The sequence below is a fragment of the Sapajus apella genome, unplaced genomic scaffold, assembly GCF_009761245.1.
Source record: "Sapajus apella isolate SASKATOON/1434 unplaced genomic scaffold, GSC_monkey_1.0 scaffold18, whole genome shotgun sequence".
In the NCBI taxonomy this organism is placed as follows: Eukaryota; Metazoa; Chordata; class Mammalia; order Primates; family Cebidae; genus Sapajus; species Sapajus apella.
Window position 1 is genome coordinate 31136287 of NW_022436958.1, and position 13839 is coordinate 31150125.

The following is a 13839-nucleotide window of genomic DNA, read 5'->3' on the forward strand; positions in this document are numbered from 1 at the left end:
TAGGATGAGAACTGGCAGGCTGAGTCTCTAGCCATAGGGGAAATAAGAATCATTAGCCAAAAGGAGAATGCCTAGAAATTGAAATCTCCAGCATAAAATGGTATCCAGCAAGGGTAAAGCTGAGCAAATGTTTGGTGAGTAGCTTGTGAATACAAGCAGTGCTGGAGATTGGCAGCAGAGAGGACCGCGGAGAGCCAATATAAATGACTGAGCATGGGAACAAAACAAAAGCACAGCATTTTCATCCGATTGGCCAGTAAGTACTAATTTAGGAAAATTGTACACATAGCCACAGATTTCAGAAACAAAAAGGCTTGGTTAAAAAGCTACTCTGCCAAATAAAACTATCTGTCATTGTCACCCAGGCATTCCTTTGGACACATTTCTAGAATAATTTATAAATCTAATTCTAGTGCTGAAAATTGGTAAGTCCCTCCATTAAGTGATTAAATGATGATACTCTTGGGAAGATTATACTTCGGATTAAGTTTCATTACAACCTTGGCAAGGCTATGAATAAAAAATATCATAAAGTTATATTTTATAGTGGCTTTGTCTTAAACCTTTGTAAAATAATCATGGTATGGCCATTTCAGGCTGTTTTCTTATACACAGAATGCTAATTATGGCTATGTCAATATTATTTGGAAGGTTGTTTAAATCTGGTAGATTTTTAATATCCTAAAGTTATATTTGAGAAAAGTATAATACCGTGTCACACTAGTGCTAATAACGACAGTAATCATAATGACATTTTTGTCTAACCTGTATGTGTCCTCCCCATGTTTTACAGAAGTGCAAGACCTTTTTATATAGCCTCTACCAAGTAAAATTGAATGTTTCTTATGAAAACAGTTAACTGGAGGTTCCAAGATTTTTTTTCTTTTGAGCAAGAGCCAAGTTAAAAAACAAAACAAAACAAAAAAAAAACCTGCTTTTTCACCAATTAGTCAAGATGCATTGACTGATCATTCTTTATGAAATATCTTAGAGGCAGTCCTCTCTGAATTTGTCTTTATTTGTCATATTTACATTAGTAATGATAATACTTTATGTTCATGTAGCACCATTTGGCTTATACAGTATTTTCAAATACATTATCTCATTTGATCTTTACAGTGATCCTTACTGGTAAAATATGGCCAGATGTTATCATTCTCATTTTATAGATTAGGAAACAAAGGCATAGAGTTACACAGGCTTCAGAGTTGATGACTAAACTCTAGAATTTGAATCTGGGTCTGCCAATGCCATAAGACTGATTGCCTATAAAATAATTTCCACTGACAGCAGCTACATAAAATTATTTATGGATATTATGGATTCCAATAAATCGGTATTGTATAAAGGGGCATTTGAGCTAGAAAAGAAAAGAAAAGAAAAAAAATGGTCAAATCTGTTCCATGTGTTATCAGACGCTGCATAGTACTAACACCATTATTTGAAATATGACCTAAAATAATACTACTTCTCTGTGGTGAGCTGAGAAATATCTCCCTAGACTTTGTAAATTTTAGATAGTGAATACACTAACAGCTTTCTGGTTTCTAAGAATATCCACTTATATCAGCCTCCCTCAAAATAATGGGCCAAATGAATACTCTTTTTGTTATCACATAATTCATCATTTTTAAATTCTCCCAGCTGCTGTTTATATTAGTAGGATGTCTTTCCTCTCATCCACTTCCACATTTCTAATAAAAAATATGGCATTTCCTTTCCCAGTGGAGAAGCCCCACCTGAAGCCCAGTCACATTGCCAGGCTTCTAGGCTCAAATGATTAAATAAGTGATTGCTCTGCCTAGCTTTAAAAATGTGTCTTATATAAGGCAGTCAAGACACAATATCCATCACTGTAAAGGAAGCCAAGAATTTATTTAAAATAATGAGATATCCTCATTTTCATTTTTCCCTGAGAGGATTGTAGTGATGTAGAAAAATTCTCTGAATTCTAGAACTAGGGCAACACATTGATTTGAAGAAAGCTGTAATCTTCCCTTCTAATTTGAAGTGCACTTTCTCCTCGGTGAAATAAAGTGTGGCTTTCAGAATAGCAAGAGCCCTAAGCCCACATACACAAAGACATTCTCATCCTGACCACTCCTCTTTCAGGTTGGCCCCATTCTTCCCAAGGCAGAGAGTTATAAAGACCTTTTTAATAAATGTCAAGGTATATTGAACTAAAAAGGAGAAAGGTTCAAATCATTTCTTCCAATTTGGGAGGGAAATTTCAACTGCCAAGTTATGATGAATATTACCTTTTGTTTTATACCACTGCCTCACTGCAAATGAGCAGGTTGGGTAAGTTCAATTATGGGGTCTCTTGGAAGAGAGTCATAATTAAATTTTTAAAAGGAACAAATTATCGGCCAGGCACGGTGTCTCACACCTGTAATCCCAGCACTTTGGGAAGCCAAGGGGTGTGGATCACAAGGTCAGGAGTTTGCGACCAGCGTGGCAAATATGGTAAAATTCCATCTCTACTAAAAATACAAAACTTAGCTTGGCATGGTGGCATGCCTGTAGTCCTAGCTGCCAAGGCGGCTGAAGCAGGAGAATTACTTGAACCTGGGAGGTGGAGGTTGCAGTAAGCTGAGATGGCGCCACTGCACTCTAGCCTGGGTGACAGAGCAAGACTCCATCTCAAGAAAGAAAAAAAAAATTAGCTCTTTGTCTAGCTGAGGCAGAAGAGTCAGAACATTTATTCCTATGAGCATTCAGGGATTTCAACTTGTATGAGTAGAGCTTCTTAAATAGCCAAGGAGGCTAACTTAAAAGAAAGGCTAGGAGAGAGAGTCAGCCCTCTGTGATTTGGAAAGATAATAAGTTAGCAAACTGGATAGCATAATGGTTTATGACATTCTTCCTTCAAGGACCATTATCTGGTGCTAATAGTGTTTTATGTCCTCTTCTCCTGTGCTTATTTACAGCATAATTGTAAGAGAAGAAAAAGGGGAGGAGCTGGGTATCAAAATAACCGTATGCCAAATTAATGCAGCCAACGAGAATCTCTGGCCCTTGGGGCTTGTTTATCAATTAGTTCTGTTGCAATCTGAGTTCCTATTTTTCCCCACAGAATGAAGATGCTTTGATTTCATTCATATGCCATCTCTAAGGGAAGTCATTTGAGATCAAAACATTTTTCAGAAGGGATCTCTTTTCCCCTTTTCAATAGCATGATGTACTATACAGCAAGCTCCCCACTCATTTCAAGACCATTTTGTAGCACTGTTAACCCTTTCTGTCTCTCTCTCACATGCTCTCTTTCTTTTCCTGTCTTGCCTCCATTTTAATTGGTTAATGTTGGGGTTATTTTTTTCCGATTGCTTTTTCTTTACCATGTTTTTAAAGTTACTATGCAAATCTCTATGTGAAAGTCACTTTTGTATGCCACATGTGATCTGTAAATATTTTAAATGGACTCTGAATAACAGAAGTTATTCAGAGCAGCAGTTTGACATAGTATAAGAGGTAGTTGTAGTTTGACATGAGACAGGAGAATTGTTTTTATCCCCCAAAAACCAAGCCAGTATATCAGGAACTGCTGGTTTGGAAAATGTGCCTCAATCCCAGCTTGTGTTTCTCAACTAATCTGAGTTTTTTAAAAGGGATCAGAGAAAAGAGAAGGTGGCAGGAGCAAAGGACTGCTTTAAACTATGACATACCCTTCACATGGTCTTAGGAAAAGAATAACTGGCTTTTCTTTTCTTTTCAATCTAAAAATAAAACAAATTTTGCATCCCTTGTCACATTTGTCCTTCATTCTTCTTTGAATGCTAATTGCAAATTTTTCACTCTTTGAAAGTTGGTTTACTGAAACCCAAGAAATTACTTGCTCAAACCAGGAAAACTAAAATATAAAGGAGTGAAGTCTTGCGGAGCAAAGTACAGACAATTCTCCACTTTGATGAGTCGACATAGGATTTCTTGACATTACCATGATGCCAAACCATCGGGATTTCAAGTAATGTACAGCATTCAATAAATTATATGAGTTATTCAGCACTTGATTATAAAACAGGCTTTGCGTTAGATAACATTGTCCAACCAGGCAACGTAAATGTTCTGAGCACTTTCAAGTTAGGCTTGGCTAAGCTATGATGTTTGGTAGGATAAGTGTATTAAATGCATTTTCAATACAGGATATTTTCAATCTACAATGGGTTTATTAGGACGTGACCTGATCATAAATAGAGGAGCATCTGTACTTTGTTATTGTAGCTCCAGCAAACTAGTACAGTATATAATCTACGGCTCTGGAGTCTGGTAGAGTTTGCAGGAGTGGGCACGATGACCACAGCTGGGAAACACAAAGATAACAAGAGCCAAAAAACAGGGAGGGGCAGAGGTCAGAAACTAAAAAGATGCTCCTAACAGAGCATTAATCAAAAAAAGCCAAGCAAAAGAGACAAAAATTTAGTAAAAGACTCAAAGACTGAAGCAGAGATAGCAAAGCATTCTGTTCTCAGCTCAGATGTCACCTCCTCAGAGAGTGACTAATTAAAGGTAGCCCTTCTCCCCCATCCCACCTTTGTTATGTCTCTATCCCGTTACCCCACTTCATTTACTTCATAGCACTTACCATGACCTGAAACTGTTTTTACATTTATTTATCTTCTGCTTCTCTCTCCTAGAAAGTAAGCTCCCATGTGTCTTACCAGCTCAGTGTCTGGCACCCAGCAGTGTTCAGTGCATCTTTCATGGACAAATGAAGTAGATTTGAAAATGCAAAGGAAATCAGAAACTAGAGACATTCCTTGAGACATCAGAGAATGGAGGCAAGCTGCTTGGTGAGGCTCCTGCAACCTCGCCCATAGTGAAGGGAAGCTCGAATGATTGCCAGGCCAATTCAGTGTAATTGGCAACCAATACATAGGACATCAGTGTTGACTTGTACTTGCCTATAGTCAGGATTCTCCAGAGAAGCTGAACCAATAGGACATATTTAGGTATATAGAAAGAGACTTATTAGGGATTGTCTCATGAGATTATGAAAGCTGAGAAGTCCTATGATCTACTGTCTGCAAGCCCAAGAAGAAACCAGTGGGATAGTTTCAATCCAAACCCAAAAAGTTGAGAACCAGGGGAGCCAACACTGTAGATCTCAGTCCGACCCCAAAGGCTTGAGAACCAGAAGCACTGATGTTTGAACTCAGGAGATGAATGTCACAGCTCAAGCAGAAAGAGCAAATTAGCCCTTCCTCTACCTTTTTGTCCTATTTAGGCCTTCAATGAATTAGGTGATGTTCACTTTCATTGGTGAGGGCAGTCTTCCTTATCATACCAATTCAAATGCTAATCTTTGCCAGAAACACCCTCACAGACACACCTAGAAGTAAGTTTTAGGAGCTATCTGGGCACCCCTTAGCCCAGTCAAGTTAACACATGAAGTTAACCATCACACTGCCTGCACCATGAAGATGGACATGACGCTGGCACCCCAAACAATGCACAGTTCACCAGAGACACACTACCCACCCACTCCTAGGCCTTACCTCTGGCTGTACAAAGGAATTTCTGCAAGTTTGTTGGTTTCTTGAAATAAATTATTCAGAATAACAGACAATCCACCATAGAGTTTCTAGGAGAAACACGTGCCTCTTAAATTGAAAATACTGCCCCACTAACCTCCTGAAAGATGAAGGTAGATAGTTCCTGGAGAGTTCTGTGAATTAGGTAATCTGAAATACAGTAAGTCCCCTGGGGAAAAAGTCTTTCAAGTGTTCCAGTTGAATGTGTCTATTTAGAGGGATTTGTATTTAATGGATGACAAGTTAATGTGTCATCTGTGTCTGTGGTTGTGGTGAAGTTGCTGAAAAAATGACAAGTGTTACATGTGCAACTTTATATTTTATTGATATACTAACTGATCTGTTAAAAATGATTTTTTTAAATCTTGTAAAACTGAAAGAACTTTTCAGAGGTTTCTGCTTTTGTGGTATTCTCTCTTTTCTCTTCAGTGGGCTTTTGGCTTTGAGTTTTCTAGGAAGGAGACAAGATTTCTCAAACAGAAAAATCTGCACAGTATACTCAGTAAGCTGGATGAACAAACCAAAATGCTAAAAGCAATACTATTTATTTAGAAGAATTGATCAATATATGTGCTCAGGATCTAAAACCATAAACTGATGAACTGACATAATCCCCTCACTCACAATAGATCCTCCTCTTTGTATCATAATACCACCTGCCTAGATAGAACCCTTTCCCTGGAAGCTCAAACGATTTGGCAATGGTTGTTAATACCTATGATGCATTTGGAGACAAAACAGATTTATTTTTGCCCTGTCTTTATGTTTAAGGCTACTGAGACACAGAAAGTCCACACAAGTCAGAATTACTCAAGGAGTAAACTACGGACACACTGACCCATCACCAACTAACTACTTTATCCAACATGCATGAAATGAGAGTTCTGTGCATCATGCTACCCTTTCTTGTCCTTAGCTACATTACTGTTTCTGGCCCATGGGCATATTTTTGTACCTTTTTGCCGTCTGAGAAATCCGTTTGATTATAAGCAAAAAGACCATCTTTTAGCACTCCTTGCTATGAGTTCTCATTGTCCTTAGCCACTCTTCAGGTTTTAAGTGAATTTCTTTTCACACTTCAAATTCTCTGATATTTTTTAACAGAGGATTCACTAGATTCTAACTTGCATTTAGCATTGTCTAAGATGTAATACTATGCTTACTTTTGTTCTTGTGTCTGAAAACAACAGGAAAAAAGGTCAGTAGAAATAGTAAATCTGTGTGTGTGCGTGTGTGTGTGCGTGCATGTGTGTGTGCACGCGCACGCACGCTTCAGGTCTTCATAGAAAATAACCTGCAACATATTTCTAAACCTCTTTAGCAGTTTCAGCTTCCCCACCCTGCTCTCAGCATTACAAGCTTTAATGTGCTCTTTACAAATCATCCCTTTTTACACTTTTTGATTATCCAGAATCCCTGCAGCACTGGTACAGTACAGTGTGTAGGAAACTAGAATGAACTAGAAAAAACCCAAGCAATGGAAACACATCTAAGAAAATAAATGCATGAGGCCAGGAATGGTGGCACACACCTGTAATTCCAGCACTTTGGATGGCCAAGGCCAAAGGATCACTTGAGCCCCGCCAGTGCTGAGACCAGCCTGGGCAACACAGTGAGACCTTGTCTCTACTAAAAATAGAACATTTTTAAAAATTACCCAGGTAGGGTGGCATGTGCCTGTAATCTCAGCTACTCAGTGGCTGAAGCAGGAGGATCGCTTGAGCCCAGGAGGTCAAGGCTGCAGTGAGCCGTGATTGCGCCACTGCACTCCAGCCTGGGTGACAGAGTGAGACCCTGTATTAACAAGTTAATAAAAATAAATAAATGCATATATCACTTGGAGAATAGCAGCCTGAGATGCTCCCTGACACCCTGGGCTTTCCCATCAAAGATATTGCCTATTGTCCCAACAGGCCTTAGGAAGCTTGGAAGTGACTACTTATGTAGTCACTCACTAGCTGTGTGATTGAGCAAGCTACTGAATATTTCTGAGTTTCCATTCTCTCATCTATCAAATGGAGAAAATTGTACCTCTCCTACAACACTGTAAGGAATGAAACTAAAATATAAACAGAATAGAATGGCATACAATGTAGCACACAGCACAGTGCCTGCTATATGCCTTTTAAAATGAGAGCTACAATAATAATGGTAAGAGGTATTATGTTTATTGCCTGTCTAGAAAAGAATATACATTCTTCTGGTTTTTTTTTTTAAGTGTTTTTCATATTGTCCTCAATTTCCATATTTCTTTTTTTGGCTCCTTCTAAACCTCCCAGCTACCTATGTTTATGCAGTCACTTCCCCTAGAAACTCACACGGAAAAGTATCAGATCAAACAAATTCTCAGCTGGGCGAGGTGGCTCACGCCTGTAATCCCAGCACTTTGGGAGACCGAGGCAGGAGGATCACCTGAGGTCAGGAGTTTGAGACCAACCTGGCCAACATGGTGAAACCCTGTCTCTACTAAAAATACAAAAGTTAGCCAGGCATGGTGGTGCATGCCTGTAATCCCAGCTACTCAGGAAGCTGAGGCAGGAGAATCATTTGAACCCAGGAGGTGGAGGTTTCAGTGAGCCGAGATCGCCTTGCTTCACTCCAGCCTGGAGACAGAGACTGTCTCAAAAAAAAAAAAGAAAGAAAGAAAGAAAGAAAACAAGACAAAAACAAATTCTCACTTACTCTTCTAAGAAACAGAACTATGCAAGAGGAGAAATCCTTAATATGAATGAGTGAATTGCTATTGATATAAATGGAACAGGATTTGAGAAAGGTAAGATCCTCCATCGTACTCTTTAGATTTCACAGATGGGTAACAAGCTACTCAGCTCAGGAAGGTATCTGAGCATCACCCCTCATCTGACCCCTGCTAATATCTCCACCTGCCCTCCCCCATCCTCCTCACCATCATCCTGCCCTCTTCCTTAACTCAACTATTCCTAGTACACACCATGCTCTCTCTCGTTTTATCCCCTTGCATATGCTGTTTCCTTTGCCCAGAATGCCTGATCCCCATCCAGATAATTTCTAGCCATCCTTAAAGATTCAACATGGCTCCCCTTTAGTGACTGTGCCATAGCATCTTCCCCAGGACTCCTTCATTGTTTGACTCTGGCATGTGTAGAGGAGTGATATTCACATTACAGCCTATGTGAATGGCACCCTCTGGAGGGGTACCATGCACAGTCTGTGGGAGTCCTTGTTCTCCCACGCTCTGCCCAATATTCCTCTCCTGTGTACTCCAGTAGCCTCCTAATGTAAATTTTTGTTCCACCGTTCTACCCATTTACTTGAAACCTTCCCTCCTAGTCTAGCAGTTTCTGAAGGGAGGAGTATGGGTTCTGTTTCTGTTTTTCCAATACTTCACATACAACAGGTACTCAGTAAACATTTGATTAATTGGTTGATTGATGGATACATGGATTAACGAATGAATAAAGAGTTGAAGGAAGGCTTAACCATTGAGATAGAGGATAATAACTTGTGAATTGAACTCTGTAGAGATGAGAAAGAAACAATAAAAAGGAGATAAAAATGTAAAGTGGAAAAATCCTCCATTAGTAGTCTGATTACTGGCTCCCAAATATTACCCGACAGGAGCATCTTGCAGGAGAGGCTTTTGGGAAGGCCCTTAACATCTCAGTAATAGGTAGCTCAGTAAGTAGGAAAGTATCCAAGAGGACAGAACAGAATGATGATAAAAGTAGACTAAGAATCAGATACGTAGTCTAGGACAATGGTAGAGAAAGTTTGCTTTCTAGTACCATCTGGGGACTTACTATAACCTTTTATAATTGAAATGGAGTCCATGTCTGTATATCTCAAGTTGAGAAGCCCTTTTTTTCTATTCCTGGTTTCTCTCACTTCCTTTTGCTTACTGTTCAAAGTTTTAAAACTTGCTGAACATCACATCCTTCTTTTTATCAGCTTTCGTGCACCTTAGAACAAAAATTTCCCCCAGAGGACAGGGATACAGGAGCCTATATTTAGAAAGTACTTATTATGGGTTGGATGAAGGCCTGACTATGCCTAGAGTCAAGCTGCTTGAAGCTCTTCTAATATTCATTTAGTTAGAACGGTAACCACACTGAGTTATTGCTGGTCTCATATGGATCATATATTCACAGACAGCTCTTGGCTTAGACAAAAGGATATATATTGTCTCTGCTGTTCACATCATGTCTTTTTATTTCATTACGACTATTGTGCTTAGAAGCATGGTTTTCAATCTATATTCCCAATTAAATTATTTCAACACAGTCTGTACATGTAAGCACATAGTTTTCTTTGAAGCAGACTTCGTTAAAATTGATATCTATTCTCTACTATCTCTGCCTTCCAGGACTACCACATTCTGCTCTAACGAGGAAGGAAGAAACAATTTTTTACATGAATGGACTTCATAACCAGTATATAGGATTAACTGACATGAAATTTTTAAAGTTCTAGAAAGCATTAGAAGTTCTAGAAAGGATGAGCGTTCCAAAGGAAAACTCATTTGAACACCAGCTGAAGTTTCCGTCACATCTTCATTGTATCTGTGGCCCCCAAGCTCAGTTGTCCCTTTCATTATGCTCATGCTGGGTTTATAGGCAAATGTAACTAGGTTAAAAAAAATTAAAAGGATCAGTATGATTTCATCAAGGGAACATATGGGTGAATGGTTGAAAACCGTAAAAAGTGACACCGTTTAGATCGACTCCAAAATAAATGCTGTCAGCCACCTGAAAGGTCACTTGGGTAATGGGTTCCATGCTTGAGAGGTCAGCATATCCTCTGCATGAAGTTTCATACAAAATTAAGAATTAGGAGCTAAGAGTTATGAGAGCCAAAACAAGGGGAAAATAAGGAACAATTGGGAGTTAGTTACTTCTAAGTCTGAGCCAAGAGAAACACACCATTAGCAGAGATTTTCCAGTGTGATAAACACATATTCAAATAGCGAGTTAGAGAAAGCAAGATGTTGAGAACAAAATTCTTCACTAGAATGAAGCAAATAAAAGCTCAGATTTGGAAATTGGAAAAGAGATATGAGGCCATGGGTGAGATTTCCTTGCTTGAAAGAAGACTTTAGTGCCAGAAAGTATTTCACTGTAAAAAATATCTCATGTGAAGAAGGGCAATTCTTTTTTAAAAAAGACTAATCTTACTTACTTCATCTTCATCTAGAATTTATAATCTATGTCTTTCTTAATTGGGTATGAATATACATATATAACTTCTATCAAGGAGAGAGGAAAAGGGGAGATGGTTATGACAGGAAGTTTTTGGTACTGATGGAAATGAATGATCATGTGTATTTTAATCATTGTGGGCAACTTGTACCCTTGTTATGTTTATTTAAGGATGTAGAATGATGACATAAATCTGAATGACAATGGTACTTTATTGATTTTGCAGAATTAAGAGGAAGATTTATGAGGCATGGAACCCTCCATCAGATTTGGAAGAAAGTAGAGTGAGCGCAGAGATGACAGACAGCCACTAAGGCCCGTGGACAATCCCACCTCACGCTTCTCTATCAAACTTTAAGATTTATTAGTAATATGCTGCCTTTGGAAGATGAAAAGAAACTAGTGCCAAGGAGGCGTATTCTTCAATATTTGGAATAGACGTGTTCTCAAGACAATGGCTTCAAAGGTCTCGTGTTTGTATGTTTTGACAGTTGTGTGCTGGGCCAGCGCTCTCTGGTACTTGAGTATAACTCGTCCTACATCTTCTTACACTGGCTCCAAACCATTCAGCCACCTAACAGTTGCCAGGAAAAATTTCACCTTCGGCAACATAAGAACTCGACCTATCAACCCACATTCTTTTGAATTTCTTATCAACGAGCCCAATAAATGTGAGAAAAACATTCCTTTTCTTGTTATCCTCATCAGCACCACCCACAAGGAATTCGATGCCCGCCAGGCAATCAGAGAGACGTGGGGGGATGAGAACAACTTTAAGGGGATCAAGATAGCCACTCTCTTCCTCCTGGGCAAGAATGCTGATCCTGTTCTCAATCAGATGGTGGAGCAAGAGAGCCAAATCTTCCACGATATCATCGTGGAGGACTTTATTGACTCCTACCATAACCTTACCCTCAAAACATTGATGGGGATGAGATGGGTGGCCACTTTTTGTTCAAAGGCCAAGTATGTCATGAAAACCGACAGTGACATTTTTGTAAACATGGACAACCTTATTTATAAATTACTGAAACCCTCCACCAAGCCACGAAGAAGGTATTTTACTGGCTATGTCATTAATGGAGGGCCAATTCGGGACGTCCGCAGTAAGTGGTATATGCCCAGGGATTTGTACCCAGACAGTAACTACCCACCATTTTGTTCGGGGACTGGCTACATCTTTTCAGCTGATGTGGCTGAACTCATTTACAAGACCTCACTCCACACCAGGCTGCTTCACCTTGAAGACGTATATGTGGGACTGTGTCTTCGAAAGCTGGGCATACATCCTTTCCAGAACAGTGGATTCAATCACTGGAAAATGGCCTACAGTTTGTGTAGGTATCGCCGTGTTATCACCGTGCATCAGATCTCTCCAGAAGAAATGCACAGAATCTGGAATGACATGTCAAGCAAGAAACATCTCAGATGTTAGGATTTTTACCAATGGAAATACATTTCTTTTCTTTTTTTAAGAAATGGGACCTAAGGTGTTGGTATTTTCCAGGTGTCAGGGGAAATGAACTGGTGAAGGGGTTTTGTAAAGTTTTTGCTTCCTGCTATAAGTTCCTTTCTTGGATTACCAATTTACAAATGTTAGACTCTGGTCATAGAAACAATAAATGAGTTAGAATAGCCAGATTTCATTCTCAGTCCCAGGGCATTGCTATTTGTCTCAAAAAGTGACTTCCAAATAACTCCTAGGATTGATGTACTGTGCATTTGAGATAAAAATTTGGTTCTGGGAAACTGAAACTCACAATAATGTGTTTGTATCATCTCTGCAAAAATTAATACATAAACAGAAACCATTTTCAAAAGCAATTCAGAAAGGATACACAGTCAGGAAGACACACTAGATGTGATTATTAATATCGTGCGTGTTGTTACATTATAATTTTACATATATTGCCATGTAATGTGTACAGTATTTGCAGTTCCACCAAGAAATGAACTTGGTAGCTGCAGAGAGGCTGCAGCTAAATAGATGGGAATTTAAACTTGAGAATCAAACATTGTATGTGTTTGGAAGACAACTCTGCTCGCTTATCCAAGGATTAAACCTGGTCAACGGGTGGAATGTATATAAAACGCTACTTAACAAAGTAAACAAAGATTTTTTTTCTTTTTTCTTTTCTTTATTTTTTTTTTTTTTTGCTCTTTCAGAACAAACATGAAATGGTGCCTCCAAGGAAACTTTGCCAAATGTAATCTCACCTGCTTCCTTCCATGCAGTGTCGCTAAGTGCATTTCACAGTTTCTGTATCTGGCAGGCATATGTCTCTATGTATAAAATATGTTGGTTGGAGGCCAGAGAACAATAAATCACATTGACAAAATACAAATTTAGGTATTCATTATAATTAACGTAAGCTTATCAATAGTATAAGATCCCCCCCCCACACATTTGCAAAACACGTGAGAAAATCTTTAAGGGTGTCAATATTATTGAAAGACTTGGCCCTATTGCTAACCTCTGAAAACACCAGAACATGTTCAGCAGCAATGCTGTTATGAGGTATTCTGGGGGCTCTGTGATTGAGGTTCATGGGCAGGAAGAATGGGGAAGGCTGGGTTTGGGTCCCATTGATGCCCTCAAACTTATTGGGCCCTGTGAGTGGGCATTGTAATCTTGCTCTGCTTCAATGTGTTCATTTATAAAAATGGCTGTAAAAAACACCTACCTCACAGCTGCTGTGAGAGCGAATTGCATTTGCTAAGTATTTTGAGATCCTTAGCTTAAAAGGTGCTACATAATGCAATGTATCATGCATTATACTAGATGCTAAAATAATTGTATAATTACAATGATGGTCATTAGTAGCAGTAACATCATCTTAATATAACATCTGCCGAAATAAAGATCAGCTGTGAACTATCAGTGCATCTAATTCTGCCAAGGCTTTGACTTTTCCTTGGCTATAATTTAGGTGTTTGGGAAAACTCTCATTTCTTTGCAATTTCTTCTGGTTTCAATGAATAAGTGGCTAGATCAGTGTGTTGCCTTGAAATCCCAAGATGCTGAACGTAGAGGCAGCTGCCCTCTTTGGGAAGGAACCTCTGGTTGGGCGTATATTACAGTAAATGAAGCATATGCTTTGCAAAATGCATCACAGCAACTTAGATCTCAGGAA

At 39.0% G+C, this 13839-nt stretch overlaps 1 protein-coding gene across 1 annotated transcript in view; it reads left to right on the forward strand.

Moving 5' to 3' along the window:
• Nucleotides 1–13596, forward strand: part of B3GALT1 (beta-1,3-galactosyltransferase 1) — a 568918-nt gene extending 555322 nt beyond the window's left edge. Inside the window, exon 5 of the mRNA XM_032286621.1 lies at nucleotides 10932–13596. Coding sequence (XP_032142512.1) covers nucleotides 11160–12140 — 981 coding nt within the window. The 5' untranslated portion in view covers nucleotides 10932–11159 and the 3' untranslated portion in view covers nucleotides 12141–13596. The remainder of the gene's footprint in view (nucleotides 1–10931) is intronic.
• The last annotated feature ends 243 nt before the right edge of the window (nucleotides 13597–13839 follow it).